The sequence below is a fragment of the Ambystoma mexicanum genome, chromosome 6p (genome assembly GCF_040938575.1).
Source record: "Ambystoma mexicanum isolate Mex_15411 chromosome 6p, UKY_AmexF1_1, whole genome shotgun sequence".
NCBI lineage: Eukaryota > Metazoa > Chordata > Amphibia > Caudata > Ambystomatidae > Ambystoma > Ambystoma mexicanum.
This window is the reverse complement of record NC_090935.1, coordinates 1,466,423,102-1,466,451,082: the sequence shown is the minus strand read 5'-3', so window position 1 is coordinate 1,466,451,082 and position 27,981 is coordinate 1,466,423,102. Positions and strand designations below refer to the sequence as shown.

The 27,981-nt window shown below is 45.2% G+C and overlaps 1 protein-coding gene across 2 annotated transcripts in view; it reads right to left on the bottom strand.

The window, feature by feature from the left end:
- Positions 1 to 27,981, bottom strand: part of GRSF1 (G-rich RNA sequence binding factor 1) — a 415,554-nt gene that overhangs the window by 138,306 nt on the left and 249,267 nt on the right. For both annotated transcript variants that reach the window (XM_069626280.1, XM_069626281.1), the window contains one exon: positions 1,153 to 1,274. In XM_069626280.1, the coding sequence (XP_069482381.1) occupies positions 1,153 to 1,274 (122 nt within the window). The remainder of the gene's footprint in view (positions 1 to 1,152; positions 1,275 to 27,981) is intronic.

Below are 27,981 nucleotides of genomic sequence, written 5' to 3'. Positions count from 1 at the left end.
CATTCTCGAAGATTTGCACCATTGAGGCTCTAAAAGCCTCCCATTTTCTAGGGGAATCATGCTCAAATGGACAAGTGATAACCCCTGTATCAGAAGACGAAGAAGAAGATGGAGATCGGTGGCGTCTCTTCTTTGCCTTCTTCGAAGAAGAAGATTTTCTCGACCGACTCCTCGATCTAGACTTCGTAGACGTATGCCGGGACACTTCCCTAGACCCCGCAGAGTCTTTATTTTTCTTCGAAGAGGCCTTCAGAGATTCCTCCCCAACCGCCAATTTACCTCGTCGTTCCTTGAGAGCTTTACCAGTCATAGCTTGACAGGAACCGCAGTCGTCCACTCGAAGGTCGGGACCCAGGCACCAGAGGCAGACTTGATGGGGATCAGTTATGGACATTTTCTTCCCGCAATTTTGGCATTTATTGAAGCCAGTTTTAGGGGTAGAAGGATTAGATGAAGGCATCTCGAAAGACTGAAGCGCTGTTATCCTACACACGAAGCAAAAGCTTTCGGAAAAACGGAACTTAAGCAAACGGGCGCGGCTCGAGCAATTTATACTATGGATGATGTTGACTCTCTAAGGCAGCCCTCGAGGGATATCGACACCACGACATCAAGCACAGCACCATCTGGTGTGGAATTTATTTTTTTTTCGAAAAAGCAAAGCTGATACGAATATCTAAGATGAGGAATGCGTGTGAGGACACAATCCATTTGAAAGACGCATTTGGGGTTACTGCTGGAACAAATGTTCAGGAGATTAAATACATGGCACTTCAGGCTGGACTGTCTTTGTGGGTTGGAGCAGACGGATGAACAAATGGATATTTATCCTCTGATATTGTATAGACTGCTACAAAGTGGTTGTACAACCAATTAGGATGGCACCATAACACAGAATAAGTTACAGTGCCAAGATCTTTATCGATAGCATAACTCACACACTGGTGTCCAATATTTAGGAGTAATACAAGGATTATAAAGAAATGGAAAATGCCAAGGTGCCTAGCAAGGGACTCGCACAAGGAAAAACATCTATAAATCCCAAAAGCCAACTGCGCAGAAAACCAACTAGATCTAGAAACAGGAATGGGAAATATCAATTAACCTCACTGGATTTGGTCTGTATTGCCAAGAATTCTTACGTTTACATACATTTGCAATGTCTTCTGCCGAGGCTTGGAAAGGCAGCCCTCTCATGTGGATAGTAGGCACGTATGATGTATTGTCATACTCTGGAACGTCCAGAGGCTTCTCAGTCATCTCTTTAAGGTATTCTGTAAAATGAAAGAGAATATTAATCTTAACACCATATGCATGGCAGAGGTATGCAGGTATACCATTCTTCATCACCCACCGACAACAAAATCAAGATGAACAATGCTTAACTAAAGAAATGTCATCTGAAAAATAGAGTGCATTCTTGATAGTGCAGGAACATAGATTCTACTTTAGCAGGGGGGAGCATATGCAGGGGAATGGCTGTTAGCTGCTGCAAAATGTATTACACCTTGTGAGGAAGGCATGGAATTGAGCAGTAGACACAGACACAATGGATACAAGATTTGAAAATCTTTATTTAGTATTTTGGCTGAGTTGGTAGAATTCCCAACTTGCCCCGACTCTAGAATGGGAGTAGTCTCGACCATTAAATAAAGTCAGACTAGTCAAAATAAAAAGGCCTAAACTAAGAAAACCTAACCTTGCCCTCCTTCTCAAAATGACAACTGTGTTAAGGGAATACAAAGGAAAATAGTGTCTCAACAGAAATGTCAGAATGGTGTGAGTAACAAGACGTTCAGTCCCACAGAGTCTAGAGAGTTTCTTAAAAAGGATAGGTGGATGGCACAGTTCCATCAGTGTTGCACACTTGGCTTATTGGTACAATTCGACAGTTCAACCTTCTGGTAGTGCAATCACTTCCTTAGGGTTTGTCTGCCTTGTGAGAAACCTGAGGGTGTTCTCCCAAATAGACCTCAGGAAACCCTTATTCAGGTGGCCAGGGGAAGGCTGGCGCTCTCAGATCCCAACCCATGGGGTGGACGAGTGCGTGAGGTTCACCTGGATAGGGGTACACAGGGTTATGCTCAGGTGAGACGCGGTATGTTACCAGGGGAGTATATGAGGAGCGTGAGATCCCCGAGACGTGTATAGGCTGTGCCACATCTGCCCCCCCTTCTTCCCATTGAATCTCGCTTACCCAAATCCACCAACCCCTCTGTATATAACCTGTTCCCTAGGATATCAAACCCCGTCCCATTCAGAAACCGTCTCTTCCAAAAAACCCTGTAGTTGCGTGCCATATCCGCATGCACCTGGTCATTCTTTTCCACACCCCTCTGGTCACTATTTCCCGCAGTCCCCTTCTGTTCAGACAAAACACTACCATTCCCAGATTTCCACCAGTTCACTTCATACTATTAATCCTGGTCATCCCACAAACCCTACCAATCCCGTCCCCCTGATTGTCACCTTCCAAACACCCAATCTACTATGACAGAACACTACCATCCCCACGATCCCGTGTTCTGTTCTCCAGCCCAGTAATTCTGGTCCATGACTCGAACCTTCCCCGTCCCATCCTGTAGGATTTTCTGACACTTCACCCCTTTTCCCTTCAAACATGAACACTGTGTCTTTCCTCACGAAAGACAACAGACTAATGTTAAATCTGTGTACCTGACATGTCCCGACCCGAGGGTCAGGCAAAGTCAGGCAATTGACTCAAATCACAGACACCTGACGGCCCTTCCTTTTCCCCACAGTGATAAAAGGTGGAGCAGGGGAGAGCAAGGCGAGCACGGCAGAAAGCATAAAGAGACGACTAACACGCAGCAGTTCAAGAGAAGAAGAAAGGCGGCAGGAAGCGAGAGGGTAGCGAGGAGAGAAGTGACTGTGCCCTTTTCGTCTCAGACCTGCAAAGCCTTCGTGGAAGAGACCCTAAAACCGCGAAAAATAGCACAAGTGTCCTGCAGCAGATGTCAACAGTACATGGGGAAAACCTATGCCAATAAGCAGGAGCGAGGGAAGCTCCCACGCCCGTGGTACCGGCCTTGACTGCAGAGAGGCAACAGCCAACCGGTTCATCACAGCCGGTGAGTCGAGGGGAGAACTGATAAGAACTGGGGCTATGTTCATTAAGAATCGCAAAGTGGCAAGTTTTGAACCAAAGCTGATGAACTTTGAATGCACTGTAAAACGTGTGAAGGGGAGACCAGTCGCAGAGGGAAACCGGCACCATGTGGGTGCTAACTCAAGAGACTCTGGTCGAGCCCCATATGAGAGAAATTACGGATACCTGAAGGCCATAGGAGGGCCAGCGAAACAGGTCAAAGTGGTCATACAGAGGGTCAAGCAAAATCCCTGTACAATCGAAAGACTGATCTACAAGCACTGTGAAAGAGAGGTAGGAGAAATCCTGCAAAAGAGAAGAGGGGTCTGAGCCCGACTGAGGGAGATCCAGAGGTGAAGCTATCACCCAAAGTTGTTTGATAAAGAAACTGTGATTAACAATTGAGAAGGGTCAGCACCCAGGGGTGATCCCTTCCCCCACCAAGCATTGGAAACAAAGTGTTAATTTGTTAAAGGAACTTTTTGTTATTTGAACACATTAGGCCCCGAAGGCAAGACACTTTCTAAGGAAACGAGACTTGGCCATCGACGAGCCTGAGAACTGCCAGTGGACTGTCCTCTCATGCTGAAGCAGCCCGAGACTGTGCTCCAAGCTCCCATTTTACCCCATACACAAAACATGGGGAAGGGAGACCCAGGCTACCGCATCCTGAAATATTATTTAAGAACACTTCTTTCTTGTCTTAAGAACTATCCTACACCCTTTTTTGTATTAGTTGGGAGGTTTGGCATTAGGTTTCTTTGTATAGGTCCTAGGACTGCCTTTCATTTGATGGTTGACGCTTGTTCCCATCTAAGATTTAGATTTAGATTAGGCGTTTTTACAACCTGTTTACAGCCTTCATTGTTCAATAAACACCCTCGAACTGTGATCACTTGTGTCTGTCTTACTTGTTGTCACCATGAGTTCTACAGCCTTGTCATCAATACTCTGTTCACATCACAGTTCTGCACAGGCTTCCCTCTGCCGGGCTCGAGTCAGTCTCTTTGTGGGGGTTCCCCTCCCCACATTTTAACTTGGGTATCTTTTCACTGTCTAAGACTTTTGAAACTGCAAGGATTTTACATAGACCTCAACATGACCACTTTGACCTCTCTCAACAGTTCTGCAATTCATTAATCTTTCTCATCTTGTAACACCAATGCCTCTTGGTACTTCTAGTTCTCATCCTCTTTAGTTTGCCTTCTTGGCCTTCCCCAAAATTCATATACTTTGCCCTCTTGGCATATTCAGAGTTCACATACTTCGCTTTCCTTTTATTCAAATGTCTTTCCTTATCGCAGTTACTTTCTATACTTTGGTTCCCGCTCTGACATCTTTCAACTCTCATAACATTTCTCGGAGACTTTTCGAATGTGTGACTTTGCTTCACAGTACCACTTTGTATCCTTTCCTTTTACAATTCAGCAATTGTCCTTTTCATCTGCGTTTAATCGGCACACACGCAACCTGCAACTTTCAGTTTACATTCACTTTTGCTTTTAACACAAACCAGACGTGTGTTGCCTCTGATAACTCACCGGACGTGTTAGTCTTCTTTCATCTTGTTCATACAGTAGTCAAGGCCGTTACTAACGCCTCGTCTGCTCCTCCCGGGCTTTGCCCTTTACCCGGTAGGGTCGGGGGCCGCTTTCATGCACCTTGAAGGTTTCTTTCCTCCGCTCAATCGGTTTTAGCCTTGGAACGCTCACGGCTTCCCAAAAGTGTGCATTTCTCACATGGCTCTCTCTCTTCTTACCAGCCTCTTTCTCTATCCGTACAATTGTCGAACAGCCCATTAGCCTTCCAACTTTCACAGCCTGGTTCGCATCAGCCCTGAAAGAGCTGTTCCTTCTCATGACCCGCCTCGCTCGAAGCGTGCTTGTGCGTGACACCTTTTATTTTCACAGGTAGTGTTAACAAGTGGCAGGTGTGCATTGTTAGGACTACGTGCCTGACTCTGCCTGGGCTCATTACAGGGACAGAGCCAATGCAAGTCAGTGGAGGTAATCTCTCTGACTGTATTGCTCATCTTCCTCGGCTGATTACCATTATCAAAGTAAAGTGAGGAGGAATTATGGGAGATGTAGTTTTCCATAAAATAAGCAGGGAAAGGGGTGAAATGGGTTGTGTAAAAATGGGGTTACCATGTCTCACCCCCTACCCAGGTGATCCTCCCTCGCTTTCCACCCCCAGTGTCGGGATCCAAAAGCGATGGCCTTTCCCAGGCCACCTGAGTACGGGATCCCTGGGGACTAGGTTGTGAAACGCCCTAAGGTTTTTCACAACCTACGGTTTATGCTGTTATCCAGGGATTATCAGGAAAGAACGCAGATTGGGCTTCATCTTTGATCTGCAACATCATAAGTAATACAGGTAAACTGGTTGCATGTCTGTCACCTTGAACAGAGAGGCCAAATTCACCGACCTCAAGGCATCTAGAAATTGGCACTCCACCAATTGCTTAATCAATGTACCCATAGAACCGATGTTTTTACAACAGAACAGATATTATGTCATCTTCTGGTCCTGACGAAGGAATAACATCTTTTAGTGCAGGCCAAAGCACCATAACATAAAATGTCCACAGATTGCTTTTTGGAAATCAACCAAGAAATGTATATGGTGATCCTATGCAATGTGGACTTGATGGCCAGATGGCTCAATTGGATAAATGGCACACATTGTAAATGGAAGCTATCGGTATATGTTCCTGTAAAATTCCCATAATCAAATACATATAAGAAGGTGTCCAAGTCATAAATCACAATGACAGCACCCCAACAAGTGTTCAGAGAGGGCCTAAAATATGTCCAAATAAACGTACTCGGTACTCTTAGCCGGTCTGCACCATCACTTTACTAAAGTGCTGGTAGCCTATATTTGCCTCACCTACTAGTGAAAGCAACATTTATCTTTGTCTATAATAGTTCACATTAACTCTCCAAAGTAACCACAAAACCCACATTCATCAGTGACAGGATAAGGAGCAAATAGTCTGAAAGAACTACATAAACAGGTGAGGCACAAATTACAACTTGTTGGTTAGCTACAAACTAAACCCTGTGACTATGCTCTGCACTACCCAAAGGCGCACCACAAAGAGAATGCACTGTTAATCAGTTGATCTTTGGTTATAATACCCAGTACACCAGATATGATCTTGAGCTAGGAGTATTTTACTCCCTATTTTTTTTAAAATTGTGAGTAAAAAAATATGTCCCATTCCGAAAAGGAGCATTTTATAAGCAAGCAGAAAAATAAATTGTTAGAATAAATATTTCTCTGCAGCCAACAGTTAATGGACATTAAAAAATGAATTTTTACCTCTTCAGATTGGGCAATAATAATGTGACACTACATGTAGACCTGGTCCAAACATATCCATGAAGCGGTGTGGGTGAAAGTAGGGAACAGGCAACAGGCTCCCATGTGTCAGTTTTCAATTTCTTCGTGGGTGTTTCTTTTCTCGCCAATTTTCTTTTTTGGGAGTATTAGCCTATTTGTATACATCTATTCTTGGGGAGTACAAGTGGCAGCTACACCCCTTATCTCTAGGGCTGGTTATACCTCCATACCAGAGGTCTTCAGATAGGGCATGCAACCATCATTGTAAGGATTTCTCATTCTGTCAAATTTTACACTTCAAAACCAAGGGGCCGTTCGTGCGGCAATCTTGCCCGGTCCTTACCAACCACAAACAGATTTTCATATCGGCACAAAGATAATGGGTACTTCCGTCCTGCATTTATCAACTCAACAGGTTTCTGCATCTGCCTTCCCGCTATCTGACTAACACATCCTGCCCTCCATTGTTACATGCCCATGTGCAGCAAGGACATTATTAGCTTAAAGGTGCTATATAGTCCTGGGAGGATAGTTCTGGGGTAACGTGCTCGCCTTGGAAACAAGATGACACGGAGCAACACAGGTTCGATCCCCGGGTCCGCACTTAGAAACCTCTCGGTATTAAGCGCATTATAAATAACATATCAGATAAACCACTTTGCATTATATTCATTTACCAAACGTTGTAAGACAACATGGTTTCTCATCTGGCAGGGTTTTTTTTTTAATAGTGAGGAGAAACGTTTTCGAGCATGCAACTCTGCACTCACAGAACACTACCCTTTAAAGTTCTCCATCTTTACCACTCCGTATTGTCACTGATTTTACAAAAGTACCAAAAAGTAAGGAACTCATCTTTTCCAAAAAATGTAGTGAATTGATTTTGTTTTATATAGCAAAGTTTTGACGAATTATGGGATGTCACTTATCCTCAGGAGAGCATCCTCCCATCTGAGGCTAGGGAGGTAAGGATGCTACCCAATATTCCCTGTAGGGGTGGTAAAAAGCATGAGGACCTCACAGGCAGGGATTTCCCTCATGGGGATGTGGACTCCTGTGCCATGATGGAAGTCCCTAACCCGTTTTCCCTTGACGCCTTAAGATCTACACAAACCCCAGCTAACCAACCTGAAAATACTACTGTCATGTATGGTAATACTTCTTCCTGTACTCATTTAGAGACTGACCAAAATAACAGGAAAAGACAAGGGCATTTACATACCTTTTCCTCAAGTAATGAGAAGATGGAAGGATTGATGCAGATCACTCCTTCGTCAAAGCTAGCCAGTACTGAGAAAAGGAGGCCCCAAAGAGACATGAAGATCATCCGATGGAAACTAGAGAAAGACTGACAGTTCCCTCGGGAGGGACCAGCTTCAAAACATTGAGAGAAATGACCACGAAGGGGGGGAAGCCAGAGTAGACGCTGGAAACCCAGGGAAGTTCAAAACTCGGAATGTAGAAACAAGCTGCAGAGTTCGGTCCATGACACAGAGTCCAGGTTGGAGGGCTGCTCTGGAGAAGGCAGGAGTTTCGGGGCAACCAGCAGCTGGAAGAAGGTAGTCTGTGTAACGCTCACCTGATTCCCACGGAGGCGCTATCCCGGCTGGGCTGCTATCGTTTCTTCAATTGAGAAGCGTAGAGCTCGGACGACTCTCAGGACTGGGCTTCTTCTTATCGAATGTCTGACTTGCAGGGTAAGTTTTCTGCAGGTGGAAGAAAAAGGGTTAATCACCGTTTGATGGGATTCCTTCTCCCACCAATCGCCAGTTTCTCCCACAGCCTAGCTTTCTACTTGTCTCGGCGAGATCTCACCTTAGGCGTATAAATGCTGAGCTCTCCATCCTGCGTCTGGTGCAGGGGTGCGTGGATTCCAGTTACGTCACTGGATGAGTTCAGTGTTGAGGCTCAAGTCTTTTGCGGCCTTAGTTGTGGCACTGGGATGCCGAAGAGCGATGCCGCCGTTACTGCACGAGCGGATGCCTGTAAGTATACTGTAGTCTTTAGGCTTTAAAAGATGGGCACCTCAATAATGTCAGGCCTCGGGATGCTGTGGGTGTAGTTTTCCGTTGCCGCTGCACGTGCCGATGCACGTAAGTATAATGTTCGTTGGCCGCTTTTAATGGCACCTCTAATAATGTCCTTTTTCTAGTTTTCAGGTGCCGGGATGCTGCGGGCTTTATATCCGTTGCCACTGCACGTGCCGATGCACGTAAGTATAATGATCGTTGGCCGCTTTTAATGGCACCTCTAATAATGTCCTTTTTCTAGTTTTCAGGTGCCGGGATGCTGCGGTTGATGCGGCCGCTTCTGCGCGTGCAAAAACTGGTAAGTTAAGATGAATGCGACTGCCTTCACCCAAACCCCTTTTTAATTATGTCCTTTGCCTTTCAGGTGCAGAGAAGCTGCCGAAGAGAAGGCCGCGGTTAGCTCCGTTGCAATCACGGATGGAAGCGGGCGCGGCTGCGAGCGAGTTGCACTTTTCTAACCTTATGTTTATTCTTTGCAGGTTTTGCCGGTGACTGGATTCCGGGATCTGGTAAGTATTGTTCTGTGTCTTTCTTCATCCACAGGTTGCTGCGCGGAAGCTGAAGATGACTCTGGACCTGGAATGCAGGAGCCGACTCGGTGAGCGTCCTGCTGCTGCTGCAGAATAACGCGAAGCACATGTTTTCCATCGGGCGTGGTTTAAATAGCAGAGAAGTGCTTCCAGTGTGTGTTCTTCCACCGGTTCCACCCAGGTAAGAAAAGAGTTCCTGAATGGAGGGAATAGTTCCTCCCAGCCCTGATGGCTGGGGACTTCAACCAGACTGGATTGTTCTGGGTAAATATGCAGCATGGTCTGCCTCAGGTAAGTCCACCCAAGCATTATTACACTGTTTATCAATATGAGCCCGGTGCCTATGGCGCCGGGACTGAAACCCTTCATGAGCCTGGCGCCAAAGGCGCCAGGACACAGTCCAAAGGGCCCCTGTAGGGGTCTGCTGGGTCCGGAGTAGTGGAAGACGGGTCTGCTTCCGAGGGCGCTGGGCCAGTCCTGGCCCCTCGGGAGTAGCGCCCATGACAGTCTGTGGCGTGACCTCGCTGAGGTGGACGGTTTAGTCCGAGAACTGCGCCGGAACCAAAAGGCTCAAGTACCCTGCAGGGCCAGTGCAGAGCGGTCGGGAGCAGAGAACAGAAGTAGGAATGGCCAAGCGGAACGGCCGAATCCAAGACCCCCAGAAAAAAAACAGTCACATGGCTGCTCCAAGATGAAGGTAACAGGGTGCCATGGTAGACCCGGTATGGGCTTGGGGAGGATTAAAGAGTGCATCAGGAGTAATCTACTTCATCACAGAAGCCACCCTAAAGCTACTGATCCTGAAGAGTGCATCGGGAGTGGTCTCCCTCATCACTGTATTTACAAGGAAGAGTGCATCAGGAGTAATCTCCCTCATCTCAGTGGTTGCCAGAAAGGCAAAACTGACCAAGAGAGAACTTGCAAGGAGCTGCAGCAACTCAAGAAACGTCACAAGAACTATGGAAAGTGCTCATGATACCAGGAGAAGGGAGCCAATCTCCTGGTTGGTAAATCAGATTATTTCATCAGACCAATGGGTTAAGCCTGGAAAAAAACATTATTTGATTATCTGGAACTGCAAACATTTCTGAAGGCTGGTGATATCAGGAGAAGGGGGTCATTCTCCTGGTCCGTTTAGAACGTACGCTTTTGGGTCATTAAAAAATGTGATTGATTCCTATAATGAACTAGGAAGGGGGATCCATCCTCCGGAATGATTTAAGTTGGTTATGTTTTAGTAGTAGGGCTAGCAGTAGAGAAGCAGTTGGGTTATTTTGTGCTGGACAATCATCCCGACAACAAGCACCTGAATCTTCTACATTAGGTAGGCAATACTCTTAGAATATCGAGAGTTAGGTTTGCTTTCCTTATTATTTAGTAAAGGTTTGTAGCCAAAATGCCACCTCTTTGCCGACTCCTTCCTCCAGCGCGCCACAGAGGGCAGAAATCCCCTTTATGCTACTTTGGGTTCTCTGTAAACCCTCTGGCATTTTTCTTTCCTGAGTTTTCGATTGCCTTGGACATCATTTTTTGCCAGGGTGCCGCTTTCTCTAAAACGTCACCTATGGCTTATCCGCAAAGAAAGGACCTGCAAACAATCCTTCTCTCGTCATGCCCCTCCCTCTGGAACTCTATCCTGGTGTCGGCTCGGAATACCCCCACAATTCTCCAATTTCACAAATCTTTCAAAACATGGCTCTTTCAACCGCCATTGGCCTCTCCAAATCGGACCATATCTCGGAAGGTAGGAGAGCTGCACACTGGCTGCCCATCCACGAACTGATTCAATTCAAGACATTATCCCTGGTCCACCATTGGCTCATGGCTCATTAACATTGCCCCAACCTACCTGCCACGGTGCGTAGAGAAATACACCCCTACCCGCCCTCTGAGATCGTCCAACTCAACTCCTGAAGAACCCCAAGTTCAACAGCCTCTCAGCAGGGGCCAAGAGCTTCCCGGTCATGGCAGCCAAACTTTGGAACAATCTGCCACTTACTCTCAGAAACCTGAAGATGTGGCTGTTCAACTGACTGTATTCCCACTAATACTATTGCAGCCCCCCCTGCCTAGCCCCACCCCCACTCCTTTCACTTCCTTCTCTATTATAAAACCTAACATTTCATGCAAAGTAACCTGTAACCTTGCAACCCAATGTAACTAATGTACATAACAAATGCACTCCAATGAAGCTAGCACCAAGATACCCAAGGGTTTTTTGCGCTGTAATAAATAAAATAAACACCTGACCGAGGACTAATTCCAATGGACACACATACAGACGCACAGACCTCACAGTACTGCGCTACTGTTAAAAGATGCCAACCCAAATACCGGCTACCCTTACTCTGTACAGCGCCATGCTGTGGTCAAGCTCGGTCCACGCTTTAAACAATAAAATAAAATATAATATGACTGGCTCATTTTTTATGTGCTCCCATAGTAGCCTATAAAGCAGTTATTCCTTTATAATACTTTTTTGCCCTGGGGAAGTTTCCACTCTCAAGCAGTGTGTTTCGTAAATACTGATGGCAGCGGTGTACTTTACTTTTACTTGTGTCAGTGGGCTCAAGCAGAATGCACAAGTTACTGGACGGAGAGTTTATACAATGAAAACAAGCTGGAAGTATGAAACTAAAACCAAGTCTCTCACGTTGGGTGAGAACGCCTCACCTTTCATGGTGTTGTAGATTTCCCAGCTGTTCCCAAACCACTTCTTCTGACTTCATTCCACAAAGGCAAAAAGTCTGTTAGTTAGACCTTCTCTTCGATTAGCTGATGGTACAGGCTGTAGTGTCTCCCCCACACCCACCATGACCTTGACTGGTCCACCTCTGCACCATGCCTAAGCCTTGATCCTCCTCTTGCTGCCTTATATATGATATGATATGGCATTTATAACGCGCCTATACACAAGTGTTTCAAGGCGCGACGAGGCAGGGAGGGTGGACAAAGGGAAGACAGACAACGATCTTACTAGGCCAGGTGTCATTCAGATCGCGCAAGTGCATGGGAAGAGGGGAAAGGGAAAGTGCGAGGGGCAAGGGAGAGGGGAAAGTGCAGTACATGGGGTAGTAGAATAACAAGATAAATAAAGAGCCATTTGGTGGCAAGTGCAAGCTAAGTGCAGACTAGTGCTGGGAGGTGGGCTGTAGGGATACAGAGACAGTCCCGCGGTGCAGGGATTGCCAGGGAGGCAGTGCCGGGGGCAAGTGGCTGGGCCAGGGACCCAGATCCGTGAGAGTGGCCCAGTGCAGACTGAGTGAGGATTCAATGAGGAATTTAGCAGGGGAGAGGGGGAGAGCAAGCAGAAGCAAAGAGGAAGGTTTTGAGGTGCTTCCGGAACCGCGATGGTTCTCCTCAAGTTTCAGGGAGGCAGGAAGGCTGTTCCAGAGGGAGGCCCCTGTGCGGAGAGAGATCTACCCCCAACTCGTTGCTTAGAGAAGCAGCTGACCCTGAGGGAGTTGGAGGTGGATGAGCGAAGAGCTCGAGAAGGAAGATATTTAGGAAGAGAGAGTTGAAGGTATTTCGGTCCCAGGCCCCAGAAAGCCTTGTGGACAATGCAGAGGATTTTGAACTTAATCCTCGCAGCCACTGGGAGCCAGTGACAAGATTTCAGTCCTGGAGAGATACGGTCCCTGGGCTTGAGGCCAAGGACAAGCCTGGCAGTCCTGTTCTGGATGAGTTGCAGAGGGCAGAGAGTAGAGGCAGGCAGATTTAGATAGAGGCTGTTGCAGTAGTCCAGCTTAGAGAGAACCAGGGCTCTGGAGACAGTGAGCTTCTGGGGGAAGGAGAGGAAAGAAAGAATACCTCTGAGGAGGTGCAGCTATTAGTGTGACTTCTTTGAGACGTCAAATGTGAGGAGAGAAGGAAAGTGTGGAGTCGAAGATGACCCCAAGGTTTTTTGCCTTGCAGGTAGGAGCAGGAAGAGGGCTAAGAGAGGCTGGCCAGAGAGCTGCAGGGAAGGAGGGAGTGGGTGTGCCGATGAGTAGAATCTCAGTCTTACTGACATTAAGGCAGAGGTCATTGGCGGCACACCACTCCTGGATATCGGAGATGAGGGAATGAGAGGAGGAGGCCGAGGGTAGCCTGAAAATGAGCTGGGTATCATCCGCATTGCACTGAAAGTTGGGGCAGAGAGCGGCGATGCGGTGGGCAAGGAGTGCCAGATATTGGTTGAACAGCCAGGGAGAGAGGTTAGATCCCTGGGGGACAACACAGGTAGAGAAAAAGATGTCAGAAAGGAAGGACCCAAGTTGGACCTGGGAGGGTCGATTGGAGAGGAAAGAAGTCAGCCACGCCAGAGCCTGACCAGTGATACCCAGGTTATCACGGAGACAGATGAGCAGGATGGCATGGTTGACAGTAACAAAGGCAGAGGAGAGATCAAGCAAGATGAGAACACACAGAGTGTTCGAGTCAAAGTTGTAGAGCAGGTCTTCACGGATGTTCAGGAGAGCAGTTTCCGTGCTTCTGGCAGCTCTGAAGCCAGACTGATGGTCATGAAGACAACCCACAGATTCAGCGTGGAGATTAAGCTGGGAGATGGCCAGTTTCTTCAGGAGCTTGCCCAGGAAGGGAGTGATGGAGATTGGGTGATAGTTAGCCAGACATGAGGGGTTGGAAGAGGGTTTCTTAAGAAGAGGGCGCACAAGGGAGTGCTTAAGGGGGATGGGAAGACTCCAGTGGCGAAGGAGTGATTAAGTCAGCCAGGGCAGGAGCCAGGGAATCAATGTGGTCCGTGATAGTTTTGGAGGAACAGGGGTGAACCTGTTTCGACGAGACTTTTATAGATCGGACTTGTCTGGAAACCTCGTCAGCAGAGAAAAGGAGAAAGGCAGAGAAGGAGGGAGGAGGGGTGGCTGCAGAAGGGCCAGAGGAATAGCAGGGAATAGAGGGAGGGAGATGATAGGAGGAGAGTGAGGACAGGATGTCCTGAGTTTTTGAAATGAAGTGAAAAGCCAGTGCCGTGCAGAGGGCCTGGGAGGGGACAGGAGAGGTAGAGACTGCAGCAGAATTGGCCAGTTCCTTGCAGATTTTAAAGAGTTCAGCCGAGTTGTTAGATGCCGCAGAGATGCAGACTTGGATATGGGCTCTCTTCTTGGTGAGAACGGAGAGCTGGTATTGCCTTTGCAGCAGGCGGCAGGCCAGTTTGTCAGAGGATGAACATGAAGCACGCCATTTGCTCCCGGCCACCCTGCACTTGCGTTTTAGGGTGACGAGATCTGAGTCATACCAGGAGTTAAACGTGGCTTTGGGCTTCAGGCAGATTCTCATGACAGGGGCAAGGATATCAAGAGTATCAGATATAGCAGAGTGGAGCGTGGAGAGGGCTGTGTCAGGGCGAGAGTCAGCCAAAGGGGGAAGGGGGGATGAGAAGGTGGCGGCGAAAGCCTCAACTGACACGCGCTTCATGGGTAGGATGACCGAAAAGGAGGGTGGCAGTGATGAAGGTGGCTTGGCCTGAGGGGTAGGGAGGGTGAGGTGGAAGGATAGGAGGAAGTGATCACTCCAGGAGAGAGGAGTGGAGAGAGGGACAGAGAGGGGAAGGTCAGAGGAGATCAGAGCGTCGAGAGTGTGCCCTGCAGAATGAGTCGGGCCAGAGGGGAGAATGGAGAGTGAGAGAGAGTCGCAGAGGTCACAAATGTGTCCGGAGGGGGGGGGTGGTGGGCAGGAGGCGTCCAGGTGGATGTGGAAGTCTCCAAGAAAGAGGAGTTGAGTGGTAGAGGCCAAGAGTGAGGAGGAGAGGTCCGCCCACTCGGAGAGGAAGGAAGAAATCTGACCAGGTGGCCAAAAGATAGTAGCCACAGTAAGGGAATGGCTAGGAGAGAGAAAGAGTCGGCAAACCCAACCTTGTGACTTCGTATTCTTCACGGCTAGGGGGTTACCCCACCTCCTACGTGGTTGTCCCTTCCGCTGTCCCCTCCCCCTCTACCATCACCACCTCCTTGTCCTCCATTACATCCACTACCTCCTCTGTCAACTCCTCAGTTGTAAACTCCTCCGCTGCTGCCCCCTCCACTGTCACTATTACCTCCTGCTCAATTACCACCATCTCTACTTCTCCGCCTCGTCTTTAAGCACCTCATTATCGTTCCTTGTATCGCCCGCTCACACTCAAGCCACATGCCCAACCTTCAACAACCCACACTGGTCGAAAGGTCAGTTTGGGCTTTATACTCATTCTCCTTCCCTTTGGTGGGAGATTAGCAAGGATCTGTAATTCTGGTCTATGATTGGCTGCTATCATGATTACACTGGAGGTTACTTTGGGCTTAGTGGGGGCGGGACAAGCCTTCCACTGCATAATGATGTAATTTACATTCCACAACCTGATCCTCTCTGGTGCAGTCTGTGTTGTGTGGTGGTCTCTTGTGCCACAATCATGTGCTAGGATTAAATACTGCGAAAATACTTAAAGATTTTTAGACTCTTCATTTGAGAGAAAACTGTGCACATTGATATTGTATCCTCAGCAAGAGAATGCTCTGCCGGTAGACAATGTTTTTTGTTTCCTGCGTGATGCAATGTTGCAGACTTTGAGTATCTGCAGTATTCCCTGGTTCACTGCATGTCCTTTAAAATCTCTGCTGGTTCACACTTCCTTGCAACTACTTTAGACTCCTTGCTAACGCCTGTTAAATGAAACCAACACAGGAGTATTTTTCCATCTTTTACATTTTAGCTCTGCTTAGACAGCTTTGGGCTCTTCTAGTTGGTAAAGGGCTGTCTTCATGTTGGTTCAGTGACTGTCCCCTGCCATGGCCAAGGGTAGGTGACCAGGGGATCCTCCCCAAAACACCACCAGTGCAACCATCCACTGTCTCAAAAATGTACCTGGACCACACCCCACCCCGTCACTTTGTGGAAAGGCAAGGGACCTCATCCCACTTGTGTAGCCTAAACTACTGCTTTTGGGAACTACTATGCCAAAACGGCAGCTCAGGATTTTTAAAACTCTGGAACCTAAACCACTGACTATATTGGTATTTGGGGAATTTCACGGGAGGAAGAACAATACCCTATCAGACTTTCATAGATTCTGCACAGAGCCCACATAGGAGCCCTGGATTAATAGAAACTAGTTTGAACAGGATAGACACCTTAATCCACATCTCTTTGTGCCTATGAAAGGAAAGTTTGGTTTGCAAACGCCAGACTGGATGGTGGCTAAAACAGATGTTGCAAAGATATTTGGAGGGCTAGACTGACATAGTATCAGAATACTATGCTCAGGACTCCTGAAGTGAAGCTGTCTCTCAAGCATCAGAGGAAATAGGTTTCAAGCGCGTCCTCTTCAGGACTGGTCCAGGACAGTCTGCTCATCCTCCACTGCAGCCTCTTGCATGTTCCCCAGAAGCTCCTGGACTGAGAAGATCTCAGAACAGCAGTGTCTCATGGAGACCAGAGCAAAACAAAAAAGGTGATTGCTGGAAGGTTTAGAATTCAACTTGAACTCTGGGATCACTCAGAGCACCCCACCAGACAACAGTTCAGCCAGCAGAGTCATTACATAGAGGGGAAAGACCATATGCAAATCAAGCTTGGTCACACCCCAAAAAGATGAAGTCACATTGCTTCTGCAAGAGACAACAAGTAACATCAGGCATGTTTCGGCATCATCAATGAAGTATAGCTTGGGTCTCTAGGCACGGGGCACACATTGCGGATACCTGTCCCACTCGGGAAGACCAGAGCAAAATAAAAGAGGTGATGGCTGGAAGGTTTAGAATTACTCTTAACCACTAGCATAGCTCTGGACAATCCTCAAGACCATCAATCCACGAGGTACCCCAAAAAGATCTTTGGTTGCCAAACCTGCATCAGCACTTCCTTTGTGTGGACTATTTGATCATGGCAAGGCTGTCACATTACTGAATCCCCCTCTAGATACTGGTAAAATATACATACTTTTTTGCCTACAACCAGGAACTGCCTATGGGCTTTGTCCCGTTCGAAGTTGGAAGATACTTTCTAACACGTTTAAACTGTACCAGGAGTCTAAAAGTATACTTACCTTTGAAACTGTTACTTTTTTCGGCTATAAAGTGTCTGCTAGACACACTTTGCTTCAATACTCATGATTCGTTTTTAGAACGTACCGGTTTGCAAAAAATACTTTAACTGCAGTTTAAAAAAAAGTATTAAACAGTTTTCTGGTGCATAAACATCAACATGACAACACAAACATCAGATACAAGGCACAATAACCGATCACGTACAATTCCTGTGACACTATCCCCTCTGTTCTCCAATAATTATTTTCTTATGAGCTCCTCTTGAGCCAGTGCAATCCATGTTGATTTCCCTTTCCAAGAACTGTCATAGAAACAGAGGTGTAGAATATAATGAAAGGTTTGTCTCTACACTGTACGTAATGTGGAAACTGCATCCCTCCATCTGAGACCCTCGCGGAGGGAGATTATTATGCATTCAGCAAGCACTTAAATCGCCTGGGAGGTGCAGCAATGCTCCTTGCACATAGATGGAACCCAGGAATTATTCATTGTTGTTTGTACAGCTAACCCATGTCTCCCCTCGCAGACCACACATTCGCAACTTAGTGGAGGGCTCAGCTTCACTCCACACACCCTGCACAAACATACAACACAAACACTATAGCACATCACTTCTGCCATAAGAATGAAGCTACTTTTAAAAAGGCACAAATTCGAACTGTAGTTTCACACAACCGTCTATCGCCTTAAACACAATCACCCCTTTATTCCATAATATTCCTCTGCTGCGCCCATACACAGTCCTTTTAGACATGGCTGACTACCATGGTCATGGCCATGCTTGCATAACTTTAATGGCTGAAATGCACACACGCATAATAGCTCCTGTCAAACTTTCCCTAATTTTTTGTGGACTCTGGCCCCACCAAGGGTGTCCAATCAAAAGCGAGTTGGGACCATAATTATGGTGAAAGGCGCTATAACAAATGACAAAATTAATGTATTAATGCTATTCTATGAAACTGGATCAAACACAAATATTAATCTTCTTAGCTGTATTTCTCACATTTATCTCCACCAAATATGAAATATGTCCCTTCAGTATTTTTCCAGCATCGGTCTAGCGTTAGCTTGGCAGCTATGAGAAACCTGAGAGTATTCTCACTCTTACTCCCCTGTCATCCTGGAGGGCCATGGAAAGGCCTTCGCTATTGGATCCTGACTCTGGGGGCAGAAAAGCGAGGGAGGATCACCAAGGGGGAGGATCCTTCAGGAGTGGGGTGCCCTCAGGTGAGATATGCCATTCCCCTTTTCCCACTGATGACCGACCTAACCCCCCCACCAACCTTTATGGGCTATTTTAAGCCAGTTCCCCTCATTTCTCCACATGTGACACTTGACAGTACTGAGACGAGGAAGAGGAGACAAAGTAATGCACACTAGACCATGTTGCAACGTATTGCGACGATGCCTGCAAAGAGTAGTGAAGGTCAAGCATGTCCACTTAATCATGCCCAGGCAAATCCAATTGAAGTACACACCTGCAACCTGCCAAAGGGCTGCAGGTTTATAAAAGGGAGACAAAATGTGCAGCAAGAGGAGAAACAGTGAGGCCTGTGGGAAGGAGACCAGCAGTGGACCCGGGTTCAGAGGAGGGAGTCGTGGTGGGACCTGTGGAGGAGCCAGGATGTCGGCACAAAGCCCAGAAAGCCTGCCTAGCCCAAGGCAAGTTGGCCCGTTAGGCTGTGCAGGGGCAGGAATCTCTGTGACGAAGAAACCAGCAGCTGGGGCTGCGGGGAGGGGGGGAGAGCGGGACACTGTCTGCGCCCAGAAGGAGGCAGCAGAGCAACCAGTGAGGCCAAGACAGGCCCAAAGTGCGAGATGCTGGCACACCGTCTGGCATGGCTAGGAGAAGCAGCAGGAGCCACCACAGGACGCCGCCGAAGGTCAGCGAGTGTCGGAAGAGGCACTTGGTAGCCAGGGGCATTCCTAGCGGGTGGCGGATAGGTGAATGCTTTCTCGAACCGAAAGAAAACCTGAAAATAAACGTGCTAGATGCATACTGAATACAGAACCAAATGGGAACTTGAAATTGAGCATATTAAACATTTGTTAAACACTGAACTGAATGAAACTTGAAAATGAGAACATTGACTATCTGGTGAATAATACATGGAATTAAATCTTTCAATTAAGTTTGTTGAATAGAACATTAGATGAAGCTTTACGGGCAAAGCAACAAAATCAAAGACCATCAAAGGGAAAGTGCCCAAATGACAACAGCCTATAAGAAAAAAGCAATAGTGTGAAAGAGCTCCATAGAAAGGTGGGCCACAAGTAAGACCGCCTCAAATTGAACTTTATAGATAAATACAGTGCAGCAATGCCAAAGACTGTCATAAAGTGCGACTTACTCTGGTAGAGCCAGGAGGCTACCGAGGAGAAGCCAGAGAAGTGTGAATATTGTCCATAAAGCCAAGAGGCCAACAAAGAGAGGGATCCTGGTTGCGTGACCTGTGGTGGGTGGACTGTGTGTTCTGACAACTGCGCCTAGATTAGTGAGCCCTGAACTGTGAAAACCAAAAGACATTGTGGAATAAACCGAGAAGGGGCACTGCCAGTGAATGAATGAGGCAATCCAGGAATATGGTCAAACTGACCTAGACTAGTGTTGAATCTTTTGTTTTAAAGACTGAAATAAGTATAATTGGTGAACCTGAGGTCTTGGGGAAAATAACCCCGAGGATTGTGTGGATCCGTATTGCCTGCAGTGGGAGAGAGGTAATTCTGAGACTTTTGTGTAACTTTCTTGAACTTGGGGAAGGGGAGCTGAAACAGAAACTAAGAGCTGGAAGAAGATCGGAACTTAATGCTGATCACAATTTCTTTGATAATTGACATCCCTACACACGGTTTAGCTTTAGTTGTGAGGGCAAGGATAGGGTTTGGAGACAGACAGACTTAAGTTAAACTCTTTGACTCAAACTTTCCTTAGTTTTGTTCAGGTTGGGAAATCCCACCTTAGCATAGGGCAAGTTAGGCAGTCTACCAACCTGACATTTGAGTTAATACATTACTTTGTTTTTGAATCTTGAATCTGTTGTCTGTGTCATACTTCATGATGCCTTCACACAGCCCTGAGTAAATGAGTAATTAATGCAGCTGTTTTGTCAAAACTGGGTATATACATTCTCCGGTATCCCACAGAATCAAAGGCTTTATGGGCACCTGAAGAGCACAACCTTTACTTTAGCAAGTAATTCTTCAAAGAACACCTGCACTCTAGGGCACGACCACCACATGCAAGTCATAGTACCAATTTCCCCACAATCCCTCCAATGTAACGATGAATAGGATTTTGTATTAAGCTGTGCAGATGGGAAATACCATCTTTAACAGTTTGAATAAACATTGCATATTCGTGGAGTATCTGGATGAACTATACTGGCGTGCACAGATGCAAATCAATGCATCATCTTAGGTCAACCCAGGTTCATGTTCCAGTTTTGCTCGCATAACTGTTTCTCTGTCTTTATCTACTCCTACCATCCGGAAGAACATCAGGTAGGGGTCCAACCAACCCAGTCCCTTACAGTTTCTCCCCTCACATACTAAGATAGGGGTGTTCTTCCAACTCACGACAGTAGGCATACTGTGGGGTGCGGGGGGGGGGGATCTGCTGTATAATGTAGATGTATAAGCAAATGCCAGTGTCATCAAGAAGCTGAACATGGGAATATTAAGAGGAAATATCAACAGAGAACAAGGAGAAACAGGAGAATTCAGAAAAGAGGCACATTTATGAATGAAGGGGATCTAATTGATACTGGATAAAGCCCTAGACCACTCTAAAGGGACAAGCTTACAAACTATACCGGCCTCAATTAAGTTGAAAAAAGACCAAGAAAACTTGGGCTAAGTAGACATGTAGAATTAAGCATGGGGAGGAAAGTAACTTTTCGTTCTTCTCACATTTGCATGTTATTTACACCTGCAATAGGTATTTATTAACCACCTGAACATTAACTAATGATATTAAAGAGGTATCTACGGGTAACCCAATATCAAACAGCCCGGTAGAGCTAGTGCTTACCAATATCCGGAGGAACCCGAAAGAGTGTAGTTGCACGTTACCAAAATCAGTTCAGCAGGATCCAATCATCTCAAAGGAAATTGAGGGGCGTATAATAGAGGTCTTCATCTTTAAACTCCACTGGAGAGCCAATTAAAGAGAACCATCAACCCAGGGGTGGGAAGAAGTTAACTATGAATTGCTCATCAGAGGAATGGGAAGACGACACCCATGACATGATGGATAAAATTAGATGTTGGTTAATAGTTGGCAAACATGGAACCATAATCGGAGAGGCAAACCATGAGCAAAGTCCAGCAGAGAGCTTCCCTAATCAGTGTAGTCAGAGGGGAAAACAGAGTGAAAGAGAGGCAGACAACATCCGTCGGAACATAGAAAGAGGGAGAGCTTGCAGACATGAATCCCAATCCAGGGTGTGGAGTACAACTGTTGCCATGGATGCGAGATAGAATCCAAAATACTTTTATGCAGCAGTTCAAGAAACATTCCATGGTCCAAGATGTAAATCTGCCCAACAGCAGGAATCAAAATTACTATGCGTGCGTAGCATAGCAGAGCCTGGTTAGCTCGACACCAACAGCTACTAGAAGCTACCTTTGACTCTGCATGCCATTCACACATCTGTGATGTGTTTGGGAATGTGCATACATGTGCCTTAGGAGACATGTATGAGACATTTGAAGCACAAGTTATATACAATGCACAAAAGGTTATAATGTGCATCTCATGTGGAATTTGGATTTGTAACTCGCAATGTACCATCTCCTTTTTACCCATTGTTAATTGTTACCCATATGTTTAAAGACTGCACAAAGGATAGTAGGGTTACATTACAAGGTAATTTCACGCAATGCAACTGAATGCAATATAAATTGCCCAATGGGTATGAAACGTGGATATGAAATTAGACCGATCCTTTGTAGTAATAAGAATTGATTTAAATATGGCTTTAAGTTGAAATGCGATGTATGTTTTGGCTGGTATTTGATGTATGTTTTAAGTTACATAATATAGTGGCTGATTGATGTAAATACATTTGATTTTATTGGATTGAAAATCATTTTTATGTATAAAAGCTTTTTTATACTATATATGGAATGAATTTGTTTAAATAAAGTAGTGTGAAAAGTTTAATGATAAACTGTAACACACTGAAATTAATAAAAGTTACCCATTGATGACTCCTGCTTAATGGGTAATGCTCAATTTCTAGGAACTGCGTTTAATTCCTGTTCATCAGATCCTTACTTAGAACACTGGTATAAGGGCTGAATAATTTTTAAAACCCAACGTGTTGAATAAAGGCGCAATAATATCAGCCACATTGAAATGACAACTCTACTATGAAGACAAGGGCTGAAACTGAGGTACGTAAAATGCTCTCAATAAAAAGAAAATTCAAGCTACCACTTGGAGTGTTATCCTTTATGTCATTTCGTCAGTCGTCAGTCACATTCCCATGCATTAACTCTTTCAACATGCCCCATGAGTAAATATCAACGTTTTACTGCAAAAACATCTAATTGTTATCCTTTACTAAGATTGATGAACAAAAACGCAACTTCCTTACTATACCAATCATAAAGTTCCTTCATCGACCCCTCTTCCTGTAAGTATATGAATAGGATTCACCTGTAATGCAGACCATAATTTGTATTACCCGGTTTTGCAGTCGCATTTATAAAATATTTGTCATTAATATACCTCCCACTACTAACTAGATATACATTGGAGATACTCCAAACCAAAAGAGACCCCTTCAACGAGAGAATTATAAAAGCCAACTCCAGTACAAGGGAACTCTTTACCATTTTAATAGAACCCAAATCTCCCGCTACTCCAAATGACATCTGCATCAAAAACAAAACTTGGTGCACTAGTATCCAAGATGCTCTAGGCAACAAAATGCTGGTTTCGATTTGGTGGATCACCAAGTGCTTTGCAATCATCTTACCTCAGCTGCCCATTTCTCGAAGGAAGCTACTGCATGGATCCAGTCCTTCTTAGATAATCATTCCATGAGGTGTTCTTATCCCACGTCAGCAGCAGTACCAGTAACTTGTGGAGTTCCTCAGGGCTCTTGCGTCTCCCTCACTATGTACAATATTTTTACTAAGCCTCTGTTTGATGATCTTGATAATCTGGGTGTCTCTTACACTAACTATGCGGATGACACCCAGATTCCCATTCCATCTCAGGCAACTATGACATAGACGTGGCACGGATTAACAAAATCTTCCTTACTATACAAGCTTGGGTCATAAGGTAGACTTAAACTCAGTAACCAATTTAAGTCATTCGTCATTCGACATTGGCGGACTAAACATCCAAGTCTCTAATGAGGTAAAGACTTTAGGCTTCTACCTGGACTCAGCACTAAGCTTGAACAAACAAGCCAATAGTTACACCTGTAAACTTAATAACGCTTGTAAACCATTTCTTTCCATTGACAGCTGTATTACGCTAGCTCGAGACCTTATTCTGTCTAAACTAGACTATTGTAACACACTCTATCTAGGTACCAGCAAACATAACCTCAGCAAACTGCAAATACTCCAAAACAACGCCCTTAGAACAGGCTAAGTATCCCTAGAATGCAGCATATTTCAAACGGCAGGTGCCCCATAAAATGGCTCACCATTAAGGATAGAATCAAATTCAAATCCTTAACCCTTACTTATAAATGTCTCTCCAACCTGGCCCCTAAACCTTAGTGGACAAATTCACTAAACATACTTCGGAACGCCCCATCAGAGCCCTGCATGCCAACAGCCTCAAGGTCCCAAAATTCAAACTCAAGAAAGCAGGGGGTAGCAGTTTCCCAGTCATGGCAACCCAGCTATGGAACTCTATGCCCACAACCTTAAGAGCAGCCCCTTCCCATTACATATTTAGGAAAAAGATACTAAAACATGGCTGTTCTCTCTTGATCTATGACCACCTGCCAAGCCCACCATTCGGTATTTCATCTCCTGTACATGCTTCTAGGTTATATACTTCTCTGTACAAATTTCTACCATACTGCAACCATCAGTTATGCAATGTATTGGTAAGATAGTCACACGTCAGTCACTTATGCTGAAAATAATTGTTTATTACCTTCTATTGTGTAAAATGTTCTGTAACCATGTAACATGCAATGCACCCAGATACCACAGGGGTCGGTGCACTATATAAATGAACAAATCATACGATCATCATGAATAATATGAATTGTGGTCAGAATGTTTTAATGAATTTCTTAAGGTCCATTACAGTTCTGACTCAATGCAAGGGAAGAAAGATTGTTATTTTTAACAGACAAGTTAAAGGTAACCAAATACAAGGGATACAGTCCATGTTAGGTGTTGTAATATTCAGGTTTTACTATTTAATAATGCCAACGGACATTACGTCAACTGAATTATAAGTAAAAGTAACTAAAGTTTATTAATGATGACTTCTTCTCAATGATATATGTGTGACAAATAATTATTTTTCGGTGAATACTCTATGGTGTATATACCAAATGCTACTTTTAGTTCAAACCTTATGCAAAAAGGTCACAATAATTACAATATGGGTTTAACAGTACAGGCTCAACTATTTCAATTCTGGTACACTATAAGCATTATGTCATTTTCTTGGGTTCCGCAGACAGAAAAATGGGTATATCCACATTTAGGTAATTGCACATGACTGGGGTGGTAATAGTGGAGTTACTAAGAACATCTGAGAGCGGTAATGAACATTACTTACCAAGCTCTTCGTCGTCTCTGGAGGATAGCTCAGGGGCAACGCGCTCGCCTTGGAAGCAAGATGATATGAAGCAACACAGGTTTGATCCACGGGTCTGTGCTTAGAAACCTCTGGGTATTAAGTGCGTTATAAATAACCAATTACAGTTATTATGGTGGCTCCTATGGTTTGCCTTCTTTTTTGTTAACTTGTAGTCTCAAGAGTTTTCTTCTCATTAAAATTAGCTTGTCTCTCAATGGTGGAAGCACAGGGATGGAGGGGGAATGGCAGCAATTCCGCACTAGATTTGTGTAGGTGACTGGAAGGTGCATCCAATCATGATTGGTTCGTGTAGGGTGTGCATCCTATTCTAATTATAATGTCTTTGGGACCTCTCTATGCTCAATTTTATTGTGGGCTGGAAACCTCACGTATAAGAGATATTTTTGAAATGTTGGGGAGAGGCTACAGGGAGGGGGATGAACAGGAACAGATGAAAGATCTTGTGTTCGGAGCATGTGCCGGTGTTAACCACCCTCTGGTATGTTTGTTCTGTACTTTTCCTTGTTATTACAAAATCAATAAAATTCAATTTAAAAAAAAAGTAAAATTAGCTTGTCTCTACGACTGTACCAGCCTATATTTGTAAACTGTTATGAATCCTGCGGATCCCTCACTAACATCCTGCCTAAAATCTCCTCCCAGGTGGCCAAATGAAGGCAGATGCTTCCTGATACTGAGCTTGGGGGTTGTGTACTGTGGGAGAATCACCTGGCCCAGGGTGGTGAGGAGATACCGTGAGATGAGACACAGTATTTGACCTTAAAAGGGAAGACCCTTTCTCAGGTTCCAAGGCATGTAATGGCCGATTGTCATTGTGATGTATTTGAACCACCCATTAAGCCTTTTGATGTGGGTAAAGCTGGTGTGAAATCTCTAAACCGCCTAAGAGAGAAAAAACAGTTTGAGACCTCGAAGGTTAAAAAAATCCCAGTTATTCCCAGAGGTACAGTGGAAGGAAACCTATAAATAATGGCTTGAGCAAAATGCCTTCTCCATTCCAAGTAAACTCTTATAACTTTTCCTTAAATGCATTTAAGAGAAGTACATCTACATTTAAAAATAGAAAGTTGACAAGAAAACCTAATTTTGTTTTTGAGGACTACAAGTCACATAGTTCCCCAAGTACTGGAACGAGGAAGGTGGATAAAGAGCAATGTGGCATGGTGGATAAAGAGCAATGTGGCATGAGTAGTCAGCTTGTTATGCCTAAAGACCCACACCTGATGGAAGCAGAGGCGCTTAAAATGCCCTCTCAGGTGCAGGCCATTAGCTGGAAATGGAGCTAGAGCAGTCGCAGCAGAAGGAGAGCATGTTGATGGCAATCCAAGCAGAAGTTTGTGGAAAGAAGAGATGCTGTGACTTTACCCAACCAAATTCCAGCTGCCTGTCCTGAGAGGGTCCTGTTCCCCCTAAATCTGAAGTGCAGAGATTGTGCAGCGGAAAGCATGAAGGAAAACTGCTTTTCCCCCATGTTAACCGGATTGCAGAGATTGCACAGCAGGAAGCGTGCCAGAGACCATGGCTTAAAGTTGATGTACAGCCAAGGGTCCCAGGAGCGAGAGGTGCTCTGTGACTGCATGGCGGGAACAAAGACCCCTTCACAGAGGAATGATGTGTGTCCAAACAAAGCCAGAAGCAGTTCAAGTCCTGCAACACGAGAAGGGAGCAAGACAATAGCCAGTGATTGTTACTGCGCGTTCTGATCCCTTGCGTGAACAAAGGCAGGCAACTGTGACCAAGCAGAATCACTTGCGTGCGAGTGAAAGCAGTATTAAACTGACTGTTGATTGTCAGAGAATGCGAAGTCAGAAAAGTAGCACTCGCGTCTGACTGAACTTCTTTAATAGCACTTGCGTAAGAGTAAAACACTCTTAACCACATTAATTGAATACTAAAACTTCTGAAAACAGATGAAAGACTGGTTGTGTGTGCTTAAAAGTGATTACGAGGTAAAGGTTAACCGAAGAGTCAATTATAAAGCAGTTGAAGATAGAGTAGCACTGAAGCTGAGTGACTGAACATTGATCATTGTGAGTTCTAGGGAACAAGCACTACCCAATGCCAAGAGGAATACAAGCATTGTCAAAGCCAAGAGTTGTCCAAGCATTGTCTAAAGCCAAAGAGACTAATAACAAGGCATACAATTAAGCTGCAATGGTTGGCAGGAAGCAAAGAGGTGAATGCAAGGCTGTAAAATGGTGAAACCTGCGGTTTGGGATTGTTCCGCAAAAATTGGTATAACTCACATTGCCGAAGCAACAAGGAGGAAATGTAGAATTAAAGTCATTTTGGTTGTTGATGTTGCAGAAAGACAAGAGTGGCAAAGAGGCTGTACCTCTGGAAAGTGAATGTTCAGAAGAAGAGAGCCTTACTTACTTGGAAGTGTTGAAGGGTACTAAAGTGAATCTTGTCTTTTCTAAAACGATCAAAGTCACAAAGGTGAAAACTGCTGAAAATTTGGTAAATATTGATGTTGCACAAAAAGGGGCAAAGAGGCTGTCCGTCTGAAATGTGAATGTTCAGAGGAAGAGTGCCTTGCCTTCAGGAAGATGTTGGGGAGCACTAATGTGAATATTGTCTTTTCTGGAAAATTGCTAACAGTTATAAAGTTGCAAACCGTTCAAACTGTGGTCAAGCGTATGGTTGTCAGTAGATTTAAAACTTCAGACGCACAGTTGAATGTGGAACACTATCAGGCAGGCGAGTAGACTGCATGGTGAACCTTCACAGAAGTTAACCTGGTATGAGAGTTATCCAAGTGGAAGTAGAGGTGCTGTGAAGTCATCCGTACAAATATATAAACTGATTTATGGTGCTATAAAAGAGAATCGAGAAAAGCTAACAAGACCCTGTGTTTCTTTAACCTTGCCAGAAATTGTATTTCTTAGAATCTAACAAGGAGCTGTATTTCTCCTTTGGCATTCATAAATTGTGGCAAAGCAGCTTAAGCCAAAACGTCATTGATGCTATTTGATGAAGTGGAAATCATTAATCAAGGAAGAAGAGAAATCTTTTGTGAGGGAAGCGTGGCCAGCTGCCATGCAGTAAGGTTGTCTTTCTGCGTTGATCTTGCAAGATCCTGTAAATCAATCATTTAAAGTACCTGAACAGCCTCCACACTCCAGACATCAGA